General features: G+C 43.5%; 2 protein-coding genes across 2 annotated transcripts in view; one reads left to right on the top strand and one right to left on the bottom strand.

The window, feature by feature from the left end:
* Positions 1-678, top strand: part of KIN (Kin17 DNA and RNA binding protein) — a 51,400-nt gene extending 50,722 nt beyond the window's left edge. Inside the window, exon 13 of the mRNA XM_060095416.1 lies at positions 633-678. Within this exon, the coding sequence (XP_059951399.1) occupies positions 633-644 (12 nt within the window). The 3' untranslated portion in view covers positions 645-678. The remainder of the gene's footprint in view (positions 1-632) is intronic.
* The window catches only part of ITIH2 (inter-alpha-trypsin inhibitor heavy chain 2), a 37,042-nt gene that overhangs the window by 2,492 nt on the left and 12,666 nt on the right, over positions 1-21,884 (bottom strand). Inside the window, exons 6-19 of the mRNA XM_060095414.1 lie at positions 21,620-21,782; positions 19,878-19,985; positions 18,929-19,057; positions 17,448-17,564; positions 15,015-15,183; positions 13,906-14,031; positions 12,344-12,525; positions 11,281-11,466; positions 10,768-10,907; positions 8,580-8,749; positions 6,911-7,048; positions 2,350-2,463; positions 1,714-1,912; positions 985-1,157 (exon numbers count right to left, since the gene is read on the bottom strand). Coding sequence (XP_059951397.1) covers positions 985-1,157; positions 1,714-1,912; positions 2,350-2,463; positions 6,911-7,048; positions 8,580-8,749; positions 10,768-10,907; positions 11,281-11,466; positions 12,344-12,525; positions 13,906-14,031; positions 15,015-15,183; positions 17,448-17,564; positions 18,929-19,057; positions 19,878-19,985; positions 21,620-21,782 — 2,114 coding nt within the window. The remainder of the gene's footprint in view (positions 1-984; positions 1,158-1,713; positions 1,913-2,349; positions 2,464-6,910; positions 7,049-8,579; positions 8,750-10,767; positions 10,908-11,280; positions 11,467-12,343; positions 12,526-13,905; positions 14,032-15,014; positions 15,184-17,447; positions 17,565-18,928; positions 19,058-19,877; positions 19,986-21,619; positions 21,783-21,884) is intronic.

Raw genomic sequence — 21,884 nt, 5'->3', positions numbered from 1 at the left:
CAGCACCTGAGAGTACAGCTCAGATCTAGAAACATGTTTGGTTTGTGATGCTACACAGTACGCTTAAATTGCCACCGTTCTTAAAAAGTAGGGAAGGTTGACCTGGACGCCGTGCTTGTTATCACAGACTTCCTAAACCAGTTCACTTCTCTTCAGTGAGAAAAAAATCTTCAGCATAAAACTTACAACGTATCCATCCCTTCTCTTAATTTGCCCAGTATGTGATGAAATCCCAGCCCTGGGAAACTTTGTCTGGAGCAGCAAATAGTCCCAGCTATAGCATTACGAGTCGCCCTGCACTGCTGTGTTGGGTTGTAGGAATCTTGTTTTTTATTCTTTGTATATTATGATGTTTTGACATCTTAAAAACTCTGTCTGGCTGGGGAGAGACTGCCCCTCCCTGGGAAAGCCAATTCTGAAAGAGAGTAAAAGACTCAGCCGGGAGCATGGTGGGGATCTGCAAATGAACCAATCCAGAGCCAGACCTCCTCTCTCTGGCCTAGGAGCCCCAGAAGGAATCATTCCAGGGCCAGGTGCCAGGCAAGGAAAGACCACCCTGTAGCCCAATGCCCACTGAAATTATTAAGCTAGCCAACCCCAAACTATCCTGCTCTGTCCTGTCTTTGCCACAGAAACCCCAGTGAAGGCTCTGGCCTGGACCTATCTCTTGCTCCTGCTTCTGGTTCCTGACCCAAACCTGGCCTCCCCATGGCCCTGCATGGTGAGATGTGTCTCATGTTTCTATGGTAACCGCGAGCAACGGTAAACGTTACACTCTGTCAATTGACACTGACCTCTTTGTGTGTCACTCAGGCACCTTCATAAATTAAGACCAGGGCACAGAGTGTGGGTCCTCCCTGAACCCTTGAGTCCATGCCTGTCACTTTCCCACATTCTAACCAAATGTTCTAACCTTGAGCCAAAGTTGCTCAAGACCTAGGGTGGTCAGTCCCACACCTGCCAGATGGTCCACGGACACTTTACCTATCAACCCGTGTACATTAAGAGAAAACTTGTTTGTGGGGGGGATGTAGATCCCCAAAAAGTCGACATTGATGGGATGCTTCTTCCAAACGCGATGAAGTAAAACAGAGAAGGACATCTCTTTATCCAGGGCGATAGTCACAGTTTCCTCTTTCTTCACCGAGACAAGCACCCTGGTGGGAAGTCAAAAAGGAATTAATGATTCCAGAACAGACTCGTTTTAGAATGTCATTCCTCTCCCACCCCTAATATGACTTCACTCTGCTCTGTACAATCCCACCAGTTTTCTAAGAGCTTTACAACATTTTGGCCACAGAACGTTGATTTATCTCCCAGCGCTGAAATTCTGTCAATGTATACATTTCCGTATCAACAATGAACAGATACTAATGGGAAGATATTACTCATAGGACAAAATCATAGTGTTTCTGAGCACTCTGACACACTGGGCTGGGTTTCAGTTGATGGATTCATTCACACGTCCAACATGTACTTATTGAGTACTTACTGTATGCCAGGCGCCAGGCTAGCACTGAGACACACCGTGACCAAAACACATAGACTCTACTGCTGGGAGCAGGGCAGGAAGTAACAAAATTTTTTCTGAACCTTGACTTCTTCCCATTTAAATGATGATTTTGAGTTTTATGTTTGTGTCACGCACGTCTGGATTTGTTGATGTAGTCACGTGTCAAGGATACGCCCTAATTCGGATGTAACTGTACTTGCCTCTGGTTAAGGACGTGGGCTGTGTCGGACCAGGACAAGACGGATGTTCGAGAGCCCCCGCTCAGGGAGATGGTCTCGGTGCTGATTTCTATTTTCATGTCCTCACGCTGGAAATAAAATCCCAGTTTCCCAAAATAGGTGCTTAGTTTTTCATTCTTGGGCTTCTTGGCACCGATGAGCTGTCCATTGACCAAAATCCCTGCAAGGAAAAAAATGTTTTTTTCTCTCTTGTGCGCTCTTTTTCTTTCTTTCTTTTTTCTTTTTTTTTGCACATGTGGGCACCATAATTCAAATTTATAAAACTTGACAGTATGGGAAAATTATTTTATTTAGCTTCAGGATTTACATAGCATTTTTTCCCTCTGTAATTCTCATTTTATAACTACTTTATTATGGTTTAAATGAATCATATCACAAGTTCTGCTAGTTCATACTCAGAGTATTTTATCTATAATAGTTCAAATAATTAGGAATATATTTATAATTCATTTCTCACTATCAGAGTTTGAAAAGACTAGTTTGAAATATATATATAAGATTTTATTAAGGCAGGAAAGAAAGAAATCCCAGGTAGTGACAGTGACGAATGACCATGATCTAGTAGTCTAATTCTAATATAATATCTTTTTATTTTACCTAATTCTGGATCAGAAACAAGGTTGAGGATTTTTCCAGGTTCTGAGTCAATATTGAAACAAATATTCTTTTGGCTTTTTGGTAGGTAGATGACGAAGTGTGGGTCATTTTCAACTGGAAAATATACAAAGAAAATGAAAACAAAATCATAGAAAGGAAGATTAATTTGAACAGTATTTTATTCCTGAACATCTTTAATTTCACAACCACAAATGTTTATTGTGCTCCTACTATATGCTAGGTACTGTTCTAGGCACCAGGGACCCAGTGGTCCAAGTGCTGTCCCTTCCTCATGGAGCTGCCATCAGAGTTCTAGGTTATCTTACAAATATAGCGTAGACTCGTTTTGTAGCTATCACATATATTCTAGGCTAGAGAGGAAAAAAATGAATAAGACATAAGGAATAAGAAACACAAGCATACACACTATATATATAATATATACTACAAATGTACTACATATGTGTATATACAGTGACTGTGTGTATAGATAGGTAAAATACCTGTATTTTTAAGTAGTCATACACAGTGCATAAAAATAAAAAAGACATAATATTACCTTTTGGCCTACAGACTAATATTGATCACTTCCAAGAGCAATGAAGGATCAAGCTATTCCCAAGAAAGTACTCCTTTGTTACTAGACACCATTATTCTGGCCGATCTTTTTTGTTTGTTTGTTTACCCATTCAACAAATATTTGGTAAGAAAAAAAACCAAACCATGTGCAAAACTCTGAATTATGCAACGCTTGGTGTAGCTATTAATAAGTCATGGTCTTTACCTTCAAGAGAGAAACTATTTAATGAAGGAGTGACAGAGACTCTCTCCTGGGACTAACTCTACTCAGGCTTCCCTGAACTCTTCAAGTTTGACCTCAACTTTTGGACTTCCATGTTCCTCTCTGCATTGTCTAATTTTAGCAAAAATCCTACTAAGTAGGTTTAGCTAGAATGCCCCACCCTCCAAATCTGATCACCCTTGCTATCTATTCAGTTTCCTCCTCCCGCCACCGTCCTCAAGTGAGGTCTGATTACCTGGCCTGCCTTCAGCAAGAATCCTGTTAGGTTAGTTTAACCAGAACCCCCCCCCCTTTCCACTGATGTTTCCTCTTAGTAATATTCCATTTACTGACCTCAGCCTGGTTTTTGTCTGTAAATTCCCACTTTCCCATGGTGTGTTCAGAGTTGAGTCTAATCTCCCTCCTGCACTGCAATACCCCAATGCAGTGGTCCCTACACCCATCATGAATAAATTGTTCCTTACTGTGCTTTAACAAATGTCTGAGAGGTTGCTGTTTTCTAGATGCTATCAAAAAGCTCTTTGCAAATATTAACTAATTCTCACCGCAGTCCTGCAGAGGACAGGTGACCTGCCCGAGGTCACATCACGGAGTTAATAAGTGGCAGAGTTATGATGCAAAGCCATGCCGTCTGATTACATGCCCATTCTCCCAACCATCCTGATATGCTCCTTCAAGTGTGTGTTTGGGAACTCGAAATGGAGGATAAACTCATCCAGAACTGGAAGAAAATCTTGTACTTCTTTGCACCCCTTACACCACCAAGCTCATGCTCTGTAGTCAATAAATCCTTGGTTAATTGATTTTGTGTAGGAGCTGGGCATGAGAGGGCATCATTAAAACATGCAACAAAGGTTCCCAGCTCTTTGTTTCTTTAATCAAAAAAATCATCTTATTATGATAGCCTCTTCTTTCCTCTACACAAATAGGGTGTTTTGAGATAACTTGGCTTGAAGGAAATTGCTTTCATTAAAGATAATGATGGGGCTTCCCTGGTGGCGCAGTGGTTGAAAGTCCGCCTGCCAATGCAGGGGACACGGGTTCGTGCCCCGGTCCGGAAAGATCCCACATGCCGCGGAGCGGCTGGGCCCATGAGCCATGGCCGCTGAGCCTGTGCTTCCGGAGCCTGTGCTCCACAATGGGAGAGGCCACAACAGTGAGAGGCCCGCGTACAGCAAAAAAAAAAATGATGGGTTTTGCCATTTTGATGAACCTAAATCCCATCCATCAGACCTTTCGGTGAGCAGCAGCGAATCAGTACTGCCGTAATGAGTTGACAGACGTCTACCAGAAACAAAAGATCATACTGAAGTTAGTCTGTGCAGCCTTCCATTCTCATCAGGTTGGAGGGAGAGTGAGGACCTGGGGTTAATGGGTGTAAGACTAGCCAGTGTTTACTGAGCTTCTCCTAGGAACCAGGAACCTACTTTAGAACCACCTTGCAGGTTATTATCATCCCCATTTTGAAGGTGGGCTGAGACCTATAGATGTTTCAGTGTCCAGGCCAAGGTCATGGGGGCAGAGTTTGACCCCAGAACTGTCTGACTCTCAAGACCTTGTCCTTTTGGTTGCCTCATACAGCAGAGACGAAACTCGGAGCAAGCACTGCATTCTTACTGAGAAGCACACTTCAAAATAAATTGGCTTGGGCTCTACGTGTTTCTATGAAAGTTTTATTTTGCAAAGCAGCAGTTTAAGTGACTCATGAACTTGTCACTGCAATCAGGTCTTGCTCTCAGAAGCCACTCGTTGGAAACACATAGTAAAAATGGCTGTTGTGCAAGCACAGCAACCTTGGACACATAGATTCCCTCCTCATGTGCCACTTTACGGGGCCGTCACTTCTGAGAGTCACATGCAGAGCCCCTCACCAAAGCTCCATAGTTGGAGGTGATGTGGGAGGGGAGTGGAGGGACCTCTGTCTGAAGCATCACCACCAATGAAAGCATGAAGAAGAAGATCACTTTGGGCCCACAAATAACAATTTCAGAGCTAAGTCGTAGAGGTGGGATGTTTTAAAATATCTCTGTCAAGATACTTATTAAAGATATTTAAATATATCATAAATATCCATTCAAAGTCCTTGCTGTGTTCTCTCTGTTATAATTCGATGTCAGGTGAGTGGTAGATGTACAGGGCTGAGAAATCAGTTCTGAGGATTTCTGGATAGAAGAGTCTTACATTCCAAGCAGTCTAGAAAAGCAGCACATTTCTAAGAAGCTACACCAGATGCTACTCTGATATTTAAACTGCAAACCACCCGAGTTAAGCTGGTACTTTGGACCTTCCAAGAGGGAGAGGGATGTGCTCCTTCTTTGAATGTTGAAATTTACTCCTAAGTAAAAGGCAGAAAAGGGGCACAAGCTTTCTACACGGGACCAGCCAATGTGTAGGCAGTGGAAATCCCTTTCACTGAAAGGCATAGTGCAGACCAGGAACAGGAGAGAAGATAGTTTCCTATTTCCCCCAGGCAGCTCTTCTCTGGTTGAGAAATAAGACCCTGCAGAGGTTGACAACCAGAAGGCAAAGAAAGAATCTGCACAAGGAAGCCAGCTGCAGCTGTCAGGACCCTCGCGAGGAAATTTGTTTTCTTGGCTTTCACACGATTGCATCTGCTACCCATGCCTACCACTGAAACCACTGGTAGAAAGATTTTTAAATGCTGAGCAAAACTAGGATTTTCAAATATGTTGTTGATTAAAATCAAGTAAGCAAATTAACAAACAACTCCACAAAATAATGTATGATAATGCAGTTATATAGGAAACAACATTCAAGTATTTTTGATTATAAAATTGATAATAACACCTATTTAGGGAGTTTCCTGGTGGCCCAGTGGTTAAGACTCCGCGATTTCACTGGAGGGGGCACAGGTTTGATCCCTGGTTGGGGGAACTAAGATCCCACATGCTGCACAGTGTGGCCAAAAACAAACAAAACACCTATTTATTGAGTGACTATAACATGCCAGCTCTTTACAGATGGTTACACATTTAATCCACAGCTATGTAAGTAGCTTACATCATGATACTTACAGCTACACAAGTATCATGATGCCTGTTTTCAAAATGAAGGAAGTGAAGTGCAGAAATGTTAAGTTACTTAAGTTCAAATGAGTGTCATGAACAATCTCTAAAGAAGATGTCCTTTCCATTGATACCCATTGGCCCTCCCCACACGAGAGGTGCATCTCTTCCATCCCAGAGGGTTTGCCTCGTACAGTGGAAATGGGGTGCTATGAAATGCGTTGTCCCCCCCAAATTCATACGTTGAAGCTGTAACCACAACATGATGGTGTTTAGAGGTGGGAGCTTGGGAGCTGATGAAGGTTAGACAAGGTCATGAGGGTGGGACCCTTATGATGGGATTTGTGCCCTAATAAAAGAGACGCTGGACAGCCTGCCCTCTATCTCTCTCTCCAGTGCATACACAAAGGGGCCACGTGAACACACAGGAAGACAGGTGCCGCCTACAAACAAAGAAAATGAAATGTACCTTGCTGGCACCTTGATTTTGGACTTCCCAGCCTCCAGAACTGGGAGAAATAAACTTCTGTTGCTTAAACCACCCAGTCTATGGTATTTTGTTTTGGTGGCCCAAGCTGACTAATACATGGGGCCATCTTCTTTCCATGGAAGGCGTCGATGCCTATAAAAGGCTCTCAGTTTTACCAGGATTTTTTAAACGTATACAAATGCTCCACGGCATTATGGTCCAATTGAGATCTGGAATGTGGAAGCATTGTGGAAGTTCCCTTACCTCTCATCACGTGTGGAGGAGGGGTTGTCTCAAGCACTGGAGCGCCAACCGCGGGCATTGGGACCATTGGTGTTGGTGAAGGGTTCACCCAAGGTGGGAGTGAATTTGGAGCAACTCTGTTGCCATAATACAGGGCACCTGCATAGAAAAAACTGTATCCATTAGTTTCCAGGTTTACTTTTCCATGGACATTGCTTACAATATCAAGAATCTGTTTTATGCAGACAGACCCCAGAGGTTCTCAGCTAAGGTTTTCTCCCATTATTTTTATTCCTGAGTTCTCTATCTTCCAGCTCCTTCTGTCATCATGCTGTGAGGGCCTGCTGTAGGCTTCTCTGCAGAGTCTGGGTCCCGTGCTAGGGTCTGTAGTAGGAGGAACCAGCCCTCGGAGGTTGCGGAAGGACCTTGTGCCTTCACCATAAACTGGGGAGATGAGGTCCAGCCAGACTCTGGACAGCATCTTCTCGGATCTATTCCTATCTACTCACCAAACGACAATCAGAAAGCAACAAGGATTTACTGTATAACACGATATTCAATATCTTGTAATAAGCTATAATGGAAAATAATCTGAAAATACATATATATATATAAAATGGAATCATTTTGCCATACACCCGAAACTAACACCATATTGTAAATCAACTATACTTCAATAAAAAAAGAAAACAAAACAAAACAATCAATCTGAACGATTTAGTTTCCCAACCAACCAATATCCCCTACTGGTTGCAAAAAATTCATTTGGCTTTCTGATATGCAGTCAGCTCCTTGTCTCTGAGAAAAAAATGCCAGTTCACCTAGGCATTTTATCCAGGGGATATAAAATCACCTATAAATGCCAGGTCATCTAGCGTGAGTTTCTCCCTGCATAAATTTAGCTGTGAGGCTCCAGGCTATTGTAACTGGAAGTCAGAAGTAAGAGTTTCTTGAAGCCTGGACCACTGTCATAAAGTTGACATCTCACTTGGACAGAATTTAAAATGCAGAAAATGACCCCTCCAGTGAATGCTGGTCATTCTCAAGATTGTTATAACAGGACCAGCCCCTAAGAAAGGGAGGAAGGAAGACGATGAGTAAACCAAGCTCTTCTAAATGTGGGCACACGTGCCCTTGGGTGTACCTTCGGACATTCCACAAGACACAGAGATCATGGATAGCTTTTATGGCAATTTTGAGCTTCTTAGCTTCCATATATATTTTCCCAAGAAAACCCCTTTCTCCTAGTTTAGAAATGGAAGGCACACCTTTTTCCTGCCTGCCTCACCAAAAGCCTCCCGGGAACTAAGTGTCCATTTGAAAATCGGTGTAGTGCCCCAAAATGGAATAACTCCAATGTCTAGGAAACAAATCTATTTGTAAGTCAGACAGTTTTCAATTCTTTGCTTTCAACAGGATTGGAGAAGGGCCTGACCTGTCATCTGATAGACCATTAAAAATACTTTTTTGAGTACTAGATTCTATATGAGTTTTGTATATGACTTCAAAGAAGTTCAGATGAGTGACTGCCACTGCTGTAACCAAGTTCCATTCCTGTTTACTTTTATCTATGTCAACAAGGCTTATCAGGACTTAGGCTTATAAAAAAGTATTGGGTTGGCCAAAAAGTTCGTTTGGGTTTTTCTGTAACATCTTATGAAAAATTTCTCCACCAGGTAGGCAGACTCACCTGAACAACAAGAATGGTCTTGTGGAGGGGAGTCTGCCAGCATGCGTTCATCCCCGGCGTCATTCTCAATCACCATGGATGTGAGGGGGGTCACTATATGGTGATCCAGAGACATCTGCAGGATTGTTTTTGTAATTTTCCTTTTCACAGCAGCTGTAGGAGCCAGGCTCCTGTACTCAGAAACAGAGACATTGGACAGCATCACTAGATTTAACTCCACCACTTCTGGGTCTAACTGGGACCCTGGGGACCATGAGGTAAAACAGAATTAACTGGCTTCACGAAGCTTAGTATTTTGCCTATCCATGCAGTCTTAAGGAATTTTTAAACACATTATTATTTTTTTAAACTGAAGTATAGTTGATTTACAGTGTTCTGTTAATTACTGCTGTACAGCAAAGTGCTTCAGTTATACATATATATATACATTCTTTTTCATATTCTTTTCCATTATGGTTTATCCCAGGATACTGAATATAGTTCCCTGTGCTATACAGTAGGAACTTGTTGTTTAGCAGATGTAATAGCTCAACCCCAACCTCCCACTCCACCCCTCCCCCGACCCCCTCCCCCTTGGAAACAAGTCTAAATAAGTTATTTTTGAGAGCAGTTCTAGGTTCACAGCAAAACTGAGCAGAAAGTAGAGCTTTTCCGTATACTCCCTGCACCTTCCCCACCCGACAACCTCCCCCATTATCAACATCTCCCACTAGAAGTGGTACATCTGTTACAGTTGATACATCTACATCTACACGTCATCATCACCCAGGGTTCACTTTTGTGTTGTACGTGCTATGGGTTTGGACAAATGTATAATGACAGGTATCCATCATTATAGTGTCATACAGAGTAGTTTCACTTCCCTAAAAAATCCCCTGTGCTCTGCCTGTTCATCCTTTCCACCCACTGCTCCCTGGCAACCAGTGATCCACTTTACAGGGATTTTTTTTTTTTTTTGCAGTACGCGGGCCCTCACCGCTGTGGCCTCTCCCGTTGCGGAGCACAGGCTCCGGACGCGCAGGCTCAGCGGCCATGGCTCACGGGCCCAGCCGCTCCACAGCATGTGGGATCCTCCCGGACCGGGGCACGAACCCGTGTCCCCTGCATCGGCAGGCGGACTCTCAACCACTGCGCCACCAGGGAAGCCCAGGGATTGTTTTTTAAAAATCAATATTTAATGGCTGCAGCAATTTGCTATATACCTTTACATGCATCCAGTTGCCTCTGTAAAGATGCAGGGACAGTTCTCACTTACTTTAAAGCCACAGCTTACAATCTTGTGTCTGTTTTATCATCTTGCTGACATTAAGGATGTTCTCTCTGAGCACAGTTATGCAGCCGTATTTCATTTTCCCAGCCCCGGTCACACCACCCTGCTCCCTCTTCCTAAGAATCTGATTGAATAGGTGGAGGCGGGCTGGGGAACAGTAATTTTCTTATCCAAACAGCCCCTGTAATTCTGATGCACATGATCAAAGAACCATACATTACTCTAGAAATATGGTTTTTATATTGGAGCATTTAAATACCAGTCAGCTGAGAAGCCAGAGATGAAATAGGTACCTATAGGAAGCCCTTCCTTATGTGATCTCAGAATTGCATAATCGTAAATTTCTCTTTGGACAATCATCTATTTTCAGGAGTAAATGCAAATGAATTCCTGATACCCATAGCAATGAGATGGATGAATCTCACGGGCATCACATTGAGTGAAAGAAGCCAGAAACAAAAAATACAGTTTGTATCATTATATGAAATTTCATCATAGACAAAATTAATTGATAGTGACAGATGTCAAAATAGTGATTTCTACTCGAGGTGGGAGGTGGGTGTTGAGTGGAAAGGAGAATGAAGGAGACTTCAGAAACGGAAGAACTGTTCTGTATCTGGATCGGGTGCTGATTACGTGGGTGATGTGCATAAAAATTCATTAAACTGTACATTTAAAGTGAATGCACTTCACATGCTTTATTGTATGCATGTTATATGTCAAGAAAAAAAAGAGTGAACCCAGCTTGAGTTAAAACTGCCTGAAACCAGTGGAAACGAATACTCCAAACCCTGTAATAATTTGCTGCTTTTTTTCGTTCCAAACTCTTTTTTTTTTTTTTTTTTTTTGTCTATTATGTCAAGTATCCAAGGCAACTCTTTTGCTTTTGCAAATCCCTGTGGTGTACGGTCTTCTTACCGTTCAGCCAGAAGTTGGTTGATGGTCAGATAGGCCCACAATTTCTTGGTGAAATCAGGATCTGCATGCTTGTCTTTGGATAGAAAATCCTCCAAGCCATCCACCTCGGCCAGGGTTTCCAAGACTAACTCTGCATTAGCCTGGACAATGGAAGGTTCAGTTGAAAGACACCAGTGGGGCAGAATTGTAGTTAATCAATTCACATTTTCCAAAGGATCTACTGTGAGTGAATCAGGGTAGCAGGCAACTTGAAGGGGAATGCAAAATAATCCAAAAGAATACACAAGAGGAAGTAAGTGCCAACCTCTAGAGTTTGGGATGAAAAAGGTAAGGATTTACACAATAGTTGGGAAGATGGCACAGATATTCTCAGGCCTTCCCTTTTGCTTTTTGCTTGTATTATACCCACATGATTCTTGGAAGTCAGAGTATCAGCCTGTTAATATACAAGATGTCTCTTGTATACTAAGGGGATAATTCGTATTTTTAGAATAAGCAGATAAGTAGAAGTACCGAAGTTGCAGTGATAATACTCTGTAACTGCTCCAATTTATCAGGGTCAACTTTTCCTGCCACCACGATCTCTGAGCCTCCAAAATAGTTATGGAAACTGTTTTGAGTGACATCTGTTACTGGCGTTTGGGGATAGTTGAACTGAACATTCCGGAGCAAGGGAGTCGAGACCTGGTTGTAGAATTTCTACAATTCATAGAAAAAAAACAGAGAAATCATTATTTTCATATCACTTTATAGATCTAAAGCATTTTTCTCTGAGATTCTTCAAGTGCTTAGCAGACCGCTCAATTTATTCTCCCAGGATCTCTGTGGAAAGCTATGGAAAATTCTCATAGTTATTCAATGAACTGAAACAGAGACGATCAAAACTTTGTTAAGAATATTACTCTTGACTTAAGAGCCTAGCATATTTTCTTTCCGTTATGACGAGCATGAAAAGCTCATGGACTCTCATAATAAGTCAGCTGGGTGGATATCCCCAGATTAGAACCTGTCTCTTACCTGTCCCCAGGTTTAAATATGGTGCCTGCTATTGATAGATGGTACCTGGTACTGACAGAGGGTGGAGTAAAGTATATTCTTCTTCTCCTTCATTTTTTCTTGTCCATTTAGTCAAAATAAACAAGTAATTGATATCCTTTATATTTAAGGAAATGTACAGGCTATAGTTTGATTTGTGTTGCATTATAGAAAGTTGATTTCCAAGATGCCAGTGTACTTTAAAGGGAGAACAGTGCCCATGACGATTAGGAGGACCGACGGCTTAGCGGGAGTGGAGAGACACAAGAAGCTGTGATGGTGTCTCCCAAGACCTGTTCAGGGAGTAGGGAACTTGGTATCCATCACCTTACCGCCTCTCATCTCACTGTTACTGCAGGTGTACAAGTGGGGGTGGGGTGCATGAGAAAGGAATAGAACACTTCCCCGATTCTTGTGACCTAATATAGCTGACATAATGACAATTTTTACTTAAATTCAGCCATCTTCTTTTAGGCATCAGATATTGCTAGTTGAATGATTTCAAGTGAAGAAAAAAAAAAAGAACAGAAAAATAAGTTACCTTGAGCTGGGCAGAAGTGTCCTGGTTTCCATAAATCCTTTGCGCAATCCCACGGTTTTCGTTGGAGAGTCTCTTCAAAAAATCATAGTCAACATCAAACCCTATCCCCAAACTGAACAAGGATATGTTTTCTCGTATGTTCTGCTTCACGTTTTTCTGAATTTTTGACAATTTCAATTCCCCTAAAGATGATGACAGGAAGGAAAGGAGTGAGAAGCCAATGCTATCAAGATTTGGGAAAACGCACGGAGGGCACTTTAGCAAAATTTGTCCCAATTCAAAATGCACCTATGCTTTGGCTCAGTCACTCAACTTCTAGGAATTTTCCCTAGAGATGCCCTCATACATGTTGAAATGAAGGACGGGCAGTGGTATATAGCAACATTATTGGGAATAGCAACACATTAGAAACAACTTAAATGTACACCAATAAAGGAGATGGGTTAAATTATGGTATATTCAAACTGAAATACTATGCAGTTATAAAAAAGAACATGGCAACTCTTTATGTGTTTATATTGAATGATCTTAAAGGCACATTTTTAAAGGGGAGAAAAACAAGGTGAAGGTCAGCATATGCAGGATGCATCTGTACACATGTATGTATGTGTGTGTCTATATTTTCATATATTTGTGTGTATATGTACGTACAGTATACAGATACACATAGAATATCTCTGGAAAGACACACAAGAAACTGGTAATCAGTGACTGTCTCCTGGGACAGGAACTGGATGGTTGAGGGTCAGGTGTAAGAAGCTGACAATTTTTTAAGCTTATTTCCTTAAGATTTTATTCTAAAATTGAATTTTAAAAGTCATCTGACCCAAGCACTGAATCTACGACAAATACACAACAACTGCCATTCTGCCTCGCTCTCCCTCTTTCTAGAACTCTGGTACCTTGTCAGGATTGCATCACTGGTTCTCCTTCCACTGAGCTGTGTCAGGCACAGTTAGGTACATCCTTGTCTACAAGACGGACTGCAGCGCAATCTAGCATTCACTCTCACTGATGCTTGTCCGTGTAAAGACGCAAATGAAGCAAATGAAAATAACAGTATATGTAATAGAAGCAGGGAGATGGCAAGCCATTGTGTGGATAAGAAAACACACAGGATGCATCAGAGAGAAGTAACCTGTCCAGGTGCAGTGAGTACATGGGAGAAATTTGGAGAACAGTGGGAGAACAGGTGACTGCAGACTCAGAGGATACATCCTCATCACACACCACCTCGCACACCTTACGTTGAGGAAATAAACACACTGCACTAGTATGTATCAGCAATCCTCAGAGTATGTGACTCAAATTCAAATGCAAGTTTCCCCACATTGTGGAGGTGAAACTGAGGCATTCAAGAGCGTCCTCCCCCAAAACGTCTGGGGACTGCTTTAAGTGGAGTGAATGCTTCAGGGTCAAAAGAATCCTTCTTTTAGGAAGCATGGCTTTAAAATGGTTTAGACACTCAGGCAAATGCCACTTGAGTTCCCATTTTGAGCAAATCACGTTCCCAAGCAACAAGAGTAAAAATATTTATCACTAAAAATGTAAATGATACTCGCCTACTGTCGGATCACCATCAGACACCAAAATGATCAGCGAGACCGCGTTGGGGTCCAACAGTCCCAAGTTATTGGCTTCATTCAAAATAAAGATGGCCCGCAGCAGTGCTTCGTTGATATTCGTCCCTGTGAAAGCCGTAGAATGTGCTGTTCTGTTACATACTCTTACTTTCCACAGAAACAATCACGTCTTGGGTTCAGGTTCATCTGTTTGGTGATGACTTATGTATAGTTTATTCAGTACCCACATCATTTGATTGCTTTCTAAATTTTGACCAGGCTGGTCCAGATTCCCCAGTGGAATAAAATATTCACTTTGTAGTCAATGGTTCCCTTAGAGATGAATTAACCCTTTCAAAGCACCAGTCATTTTGTTAACCACCAAACTGAAGTTACCTAATTCAGCCTTGCTGACATACTTGGACACTGTTCTGTAAACAATTATGTGTTATGATATGTGATTTTTTTCTTTTTTTTAAATTGAAGTTCAGTTGATTTACAATGTTGTGTTAATTTCTGCTTTACAGCAAAGTGATTCAGTTATACATATATATATTACACATATACACATATATATATATTCCTTTTTCATATTCTTTTCCATGATGGTTTATCTCAGGATATTGAATATAGTTCCCTGTGCTATACGGTAGGCCCTTGTTGATTATCCATCCTGTATATACTAGTTTGCATCTGCTCATCCCAAACTCCTAGTCCATCCCTTCCCCACGTCCCTGTCGCCCTTGGTAAGCACAAGCCTGTTCTCTATGTCTGTGAGTCTGTTTCATAGATAAGTTCATTTGTGTCATATCTTAGTGATATTATATGGTATTTGTCTTTCTCTTGCTATGCGTGTCATAAGAAGGCTAGTATCACTTCCTGACACCCTTTTCTGAGGATGGAATGGTTAAAAACGTGTGTGGGATGGGGTATGGATTATGCTTTCACCACGACCATAGTATTCATTGTTTAATAATAAATGTATTATTTAAAGCAGAGCAGTGCAGACTGGGCAAAGACCACTGGGGTAGGGAATCATATTTCTTAAGTGAACCAAGATTTGAATCCTATGGAAGTTTCTCACTGGGCTGTGGGCTAAACCTACTTACCTCCACTGGGCTGGATTCTGTGAATGTAATTCTTGGCATCTGCAATCTGTGTTCTAGTAGCGGAGACTAAATCGTTTCTCCAGGTTCGAACATTGTGGTTGAAATCAACCATGGAGAAATGGTCTTCAGCGCGTAGATCATCCAATATGGTCTTCATCGCTTCCACTGTCTGTTTTGAGAGAGAATAGAGAAGGGTCTTAATACATAAGCTCTAAGCCTAAGATGAAATGAGGAAGACCAATAATTCATCCTAGTCATCTTTCAAGTAGTGGCTCAAGCTATAATTTTTCCAGAAAACCATATAAATCCACTTGAGTCAACACAGATCTACCTCTCCTGTATTCTGAACATGTATTGTCTGTATTTTGATACTTACACTTTTACTGTCTTATTTTGTCATGCATGACCAGTCTCACTAACTTGACTTTAACTTGAGGATTATGAGCCTCAGGGGTCCCCTTTGTGGTGTCTGAAAATCAAATGTATTTCTCAAGTGCATCTACTCAGCCTTCTCATCCACTACCACGTAATTATTGTTTCCCATCTCCTTCCCCTTCAAACCACCAGCACCCCCCTCTCCTGTCTCAGCTGATGACCTGGATTCCTACTTCACTGAGAAATGGAAGCAATCAGAAGAAAACTTCCACAACTCCCACCACCATAAAATCCCACCTGCCAGTACTTGTACCCATAAACTTTTCCTTCCCGCCTGGTAATGTAGAAAAACAAGTAGTTGTATTTCCGCCTAATGCAAATTCATCCACATGTGACCTAGACTGCATTCTCTCTCGTCTATTGAAGGACACGGCTCTAGCAACTGCCCTTTGCCTCTCCTGCATCTTGAATTTCCCTCTGTTGGTACATTTCCATAACAGAGTAACATGCTATCATTTCTCATTCCTTAAAAAACCTCATAATGTACCCACTTGCCCCATTTCTCAGCTTCCCTTTGCAATAAAATGCCTTGAAAGAACTGCCTACACATACTGTCTCCAAATCTTCTTTTCCTATTCCTTCTGAAACACATTCCATTTAGGCTTTCACCATCATCCCTCCACGGAAACGTCGCTCGTCAAGGTTGTTGTGAAAGCCGGTGGACTATTCTCATCTTACCAGACTCAATCTGAGCAGCATTTGGACCAACTGGTCACATCTCTCTCCTAATATAACTTCCTCGTCTTCTTCCAGAGCCTTGGACACTCTTGGTTTTCTTCTTCTTTCATTGGCTACTTTTTCTTAGTCTTCTTTGCGGGTTCCTCGTCTTCTCCCCAGATTATTCTAATTATTGGAATAGTGTAAGTTTGACTCAGTTTGCTTCTCTTATCTACACTTACTCCTTGATGTTCCCAACTGGTCTCATGGCTGTGAATAACTTCTACATACTGGTGGCTCCTAAGTGTCTATCTCAATATCTCGCCTCTGAGCAGCAGAGCTGTAGAGCCAACAGCCTGCTTAACACGTTCACTTGGGTGTGTAATAGTCATCTCAGACTTCGGTGATGAACTAAGTGCCTGACACACAGTGGGTGCTTAATAAATACTTGTTAAATGAGGGAAGGAAGGAAGGGAGGGAGGGAAGGAGGGAGGGAGGGAGGGGTGAAAAAACTCTTGTATTAGAGCAGTGGTTCTCAACTGAGGGTACTTTTCTCCCCAGGGGATATTTGACAATGTCTTAAGACATTTTTGATTGTCAGGACTGGGAGGGTGGGTGCCACTGGTATCTAGTGGATAGAGGCCAGGGATGCTGCTAAACACCCTACAACATATAGCGTGGTCCCCACAACAAAGGATCAGCCAGCCCAAACTGTCAAAAACACCACTGTTGAGACCCGGGGACTGGGGTAGAAGCACAGTGGGCAGGGCCATGTCTTTTCCGTCTTTTGGATCCTTAGAACAGTAGTGAACACTTGGGTGGTCAGAAATGGTTGTTGAATGAATGAATGGTTAGTTGGTGGTTCGAATTGGTTGAATGGATAGATTGATGAATAAAATAGGAAATTTCCTTGTTTGTTTAGAATTGCATCTATACTATTAACACTGAGTAAGCCTATGTTGAACTCTGAACTGGAAGATGTGGGACAGGAGGGCCACCCTCAAGGAATTACAGCATAATTAGAAAATATATGCATATAGTGATGTCAAAGTTATTCATGAACAATGGCGAGGTGTTAAAGTGTTATATGCAGAAGAACCAAAAGAATATGAAGCAGAAGAGTGAGCAGAGTGAGAAGAGGTTATACTGAGATGAAAGTTTTCAAAAAGGTGAGTTTTGAATAAATTTCTGCTGTTCAGAAGCCACCCAGTCTGTGTGACTTTGTTAGCAGCCTAAGCTGAGACAAGCCCTGTGGGAAGGGGCCTTGAACAATTGCATCATCAGGAGAGGATCAGAAAACGTAGGGAGCCCCAGGTACCACTGCCCACCTGGGGTACTTACCTGTTTCATTTTTATTCCCCACATTGAGCCACTAACGTCGATGACAAAGAGGATGTTTTTGGGAATTGGGTCCATGTTCTCAGGAGCAAAGAAGTGGACAAAATATCCATTAAATACCTGGAAACCAGAACACATTTGTGAGCCAAACCATTAGCAATGTTTGGAATGTAGGAAGACGAAGGTCTGGGGACTGAGAGAGGAGAGGGGTGGTCACAGGGGACAGGAGAGAACAGACGCTTGGTGTCCCCCTGCTTCTCCTTGCTCCTTCCTGCTCCCACTCTGTCCTTCCCTGCGAAGGTCTGAGCCTTCTCAGCAGTTCACCTCCCAGGCTATTTCCCTCCACTCCTTCCACCCCACCCAGTCTTCATCGAGAGCCTCTGTCCCAGGAACACTGCTCACCGATGGTGAATCAGGAAGAGTCCCTGCTCTCCTGAGGCTCGCGGGCAATGAAGGACCCAGACAAATAAAGAGGCAATTTGCAGCACAGTGTGTTAAGTCCGTGATCAGGAAAAATAAAAGGCTCCAAGAACACCCCCAGTGCCGGTGCATCTAAGTCAGACAGAGGCGTCTTCCCCAGGGGAAGGGCATCTACGCTGGACTTGAACGTGGGTTCGTGAGTTTGCAGTTAGGCTGCCTGTGTCGGGGTTGGACTGAGCTGGGGGGTGGGGGCCAGGCCGGGGAAAAGACTTCCAGACAGTGCGGCCCTTGGCACACTTAGGGCTCTATAAGTGGTTCAGCACGATGGATTCAAGGAGTTAGGGCAGAGAACCCACCGGGCAAACCATGAAGGACCTTGATGTGCACCCCAGGGAGTCTGGGTTGTTCTAGAAGTTAATGGGAGGGGCTGGATTCCTGATCCCCACCCCCTGTCTTCTCTTGTAGGTGCTAAAGACTGGCTCACCTCATTCTCTTTCCACTGCCCTTTGGTTGCTTCCCACAGGACATTACAGTGTCCAGCTGTCAGGTGTGTAGCTGTGGACACTTCCCGACACCCCCCATCCCTGGAGAGAAGCACAGGCTCTTGGCTACTAAGGCCTCATTACTTTAGCACAGGGAAATATGCACACACATCTAAGACGTGACAAAAGAGGAAAGGGAAATGCTCAAGAAATCTCACAAGGAATGTAATCTCTGTGCTTTCTTTGATCATCTCATTGCAAAGGGCCTTGGAAGGTTATCGAAAATTCCCGTTTGTGATTTCCTATGGTTCTTCATTCGAGGCCTAGACATACCTTCCTGGGACAAAGGCATGAGACCCAATGGCCTTTATTCAGTTATCTTGACATAAAATGCTCAGTGACACTTAGAGAAATATGCTTTTAGTCCCTTGTCTGCAGCCTTGACACTCGCCTGGGCAGCTGGGAACTACCCAGAGGCCAGCGAGATTTATTCGGGGGTTGGGGGGAAGGGGGGTGTTATTCAACAAAAACCAGTTCTTTGGCTTTGGCGGGGCCATTCTCCCAGAGTCTGTTTTCACTCACCCGAAGCTCACCGACTTTCTCCTCTCTGTTCACATCATACACCACCACGAGCTCACCATCTACCGCAGTCTCAGAGCAGTTGGAGCATTTTCTTTGTTGTGCTACCGTGGGCTTGAAGGTGACATGTGCCTGGAAAGGACAGTAGCGTCACAGCCCAGTCTCGGCCCCCCTCCCTCTCCAGGTGAGGAGTTGACGGCGGCACCTTCTCGTGCACACAGGTGGAGGTCTAGGGCCATTCTGCATCCGGGCAGCATTGGTGGTCTTGTTGTTGATGGAAGGGATGGTGCCAAAGCATGTGAGGGGGCATCTAACAGCCTGTGGTGCTGTTGGCCTGGTTTCAGTCCTTTATAAGAGATTCAAAGAATTCCTGCCTTTCCCCCCATGGAAGAAACAGCTTCCAGCTCTAGAAAGAGCTAGTGGAAGGTTCTTAGAGGACTTCGGTCCCTCCAACCGTGGTCACTATTGGCCATTAAGGCAGAGAGAATTAGGCTGAGTATTTCTTGCTGTGATTAATGAAAATCCACTCTGTACTATGTGAAAACTGTCTTTTTTTGGCTGCACCACGCGGCATGCAGGATCTTAGTTTCCCAACCAGGGATCGAACCTGTGCTCCCTGCAGTGGAAGCACAGAGTCTTAACCACTGGACCAGTGGTTTTCAAGTCCCTGTGAAAACTGTCTTTTAGCTACTGGTCAAGTGAAATTACTTGGGGGAAATGGGACAGGACCTCCAAAAGGGACAGACTCTGGTCAAAATGCAATGAAACAATCGGCAATATTATCGTGTATATCCTGGGGGAGACCCTAGACTTTGCTCAGGGATCACTGTTCCTTCATATAGTTCCCTCAGGTCAGCACCTGATGGATTTTCTATCCCCCAGAGCAGAGGAGGAGAGCAGAACCCAGGAGCCAGTGGCCACTTAGACTCTGTAACATCAATGCTTGTGGTACCTTCTGCTGTCCTTTAGATACGACGGGAACTCCATCAAAATGCCCATCAAATGTGTCCAGAACATGAAGAAATCTCATTCCCTGAGGTTCAATAATCCACACATCTACCTAGAGGTGGGAAAGAAATTACTCAAAGCATTAAAATATCTTTCAAGATGGAGCAAGAAGTAAACTTACTAAGTCCTCTGCTGTTCTTCTCATCTTCAGGATTTCCCAAAGATGACCCAGAATGGCTCCACCATCACTTCTGCAAGTTCTTTTAATTCTGTGTGACACAATGCATCTCACCATGTAGGCTGAAGACCTTTTGGGCAACCCAGTATTCCCCTTCTATTGCTTCATTTCTCTGGGATTTAATTCCCCTTCGTCTACTCTATTCCATTCCATTCTTATTTATTTTAAAAAATATTTATTTCTTTGGCTGCACCAGGTCTTAGTTGCAGCATGCAGGATCTTTTAGTTGCAGCATGTGGGATCTAGTTTCCTGACCAGGGATCGAACCCGGGCCCCCTGCATTGGGAGCGCAGAGTCTTAACTGTTGGACCACCAGGGAAATCCCCATTCTATTCTTATTTAGAAATAAGAATGGAATGAGAATTTTACCATGATCCATTCATTCATCCCCTTGAATCTTCTACATCAATGGGCAAATTACAACCTGTCTGCTTCACCTTCCTATGTGTCAAATGGAGAGCAGGTTGAACTGTGCACTTCCCTGGGTTTCTTCCAGTTCTGCTCTGCCTCTTACATGAGTGTTCATGTGATGTCAATAAGATTCGAGCCAAGAAAAGAGCAGCTCAGTTCTCAAGGCAAGAGGTGAAGATTACAGCAGAGGTGAGTTCAAATTGGTAGCCAATGCCCTGCCACAGGCATTGCTCTCGAGGTGAAGAGAGTTGGGGTGCAATGTGAGGAACGTGAAGTAGATGAAGACGACTACCTCAACCTTCACTGACCTCCTATTATTTGCCACCTACTTCCATAAGCTCATCTCACTTGTAACCAAGGCATCTAAGAATGTTGTAGTACCCTTTTCACAGGTGAGAAAATTGAGGCTCAGGATAACTTGTCCCATGTTGGAAGGTCAGTGTAGTGGGTTAAATGGAGCCCCTCCAAAGACATGTCTGCATCAAATCCCTGGAAGCTGTGACTACTACTTGATTTGGAAAAAGGGCCTTTGCAGAAGCAATAAAGGATCTTGAGATGAGATCATCCTGTACTGCCCAATGGGCCCTAAAGCCAACGACAAGTGTTCTTAAAAGAGCAAGGCAGAGGGAGACTCGAGACACTCAGAAGACACTCAGAAGAGGTCACACCCTGGTGATGTGACCGGGGGGGGGCGCAGAGATTAGAGTGATGTGGCCACAAGCCAAGGAATGCCAGCAGCTTCCAGATACCAGGAGAAGCAAGGACAGACTCTCTCTGGCAGCCTTGAGGCGCGTAGCCCTGCCAACACGTTGATTTCAGACTTCCGTCCTCTAGAACTGTGTGAGAAGACGTTTCTGTTGTTCTCAGCCACCCAGTGTGTGGTCATTTGTTACAGCAGGCCACAGGAAACTGACACAGCTAATAAGGAGATGAGCTGGCATTGAAATCCGCAAGGAAGTGGCCAGGTTGACTCCAAACCCAGAATCCTTTCTACACGCCACCCTGACCTGCAGTGTCGAGTGGCATGGAACACCACAAAGAGTGGGGACAGGCAGAAAGCACAGATGAGGGACAGAGCCGTAGGAGGATGGGCTCACCTCCAGGTGCTTGGCCAGTCGTCCTGGCTGCAGGTGGAGCCTGTGCTCGTAGGACCCCAGCTTCCTCCACTTCACTTCCTGGTAATGAAGTTCAAACTGCACCTTTGCTCCGGGGGCGATGTTCACTTCGGTTTTGAAATTCTCCATATCGAGGGCTCTGCTCCTAAAGGTGTGAGCCCCCCACGTGAGTCAGCACAGGCAGAACCTACACAGAGGGCAGCCGGGCTTCCCTGGGCTAGCAACCTGCTCACTGTTCAGAAGAATG

The sequence above is a fragment of the Mesoplodon densirostris genome, chromosome 4, assembly GCF_025265405.1.
Source record: "Mesoplodon densirostris isolate mMesDen1 chromosome 4, mMesDen1 primary haplotype, whole genome shotgun sequence".
Taxonomy (NCBI): Eukaryota; Metazoa; Chordata; class Mammalia; order Artiodactyla; family Ziphiidae; genus Mesoplodon; species Mesoplodon densirostris.
This window is presented reverse-complemented; position numbering and strand designations above follow the sequence as displayed.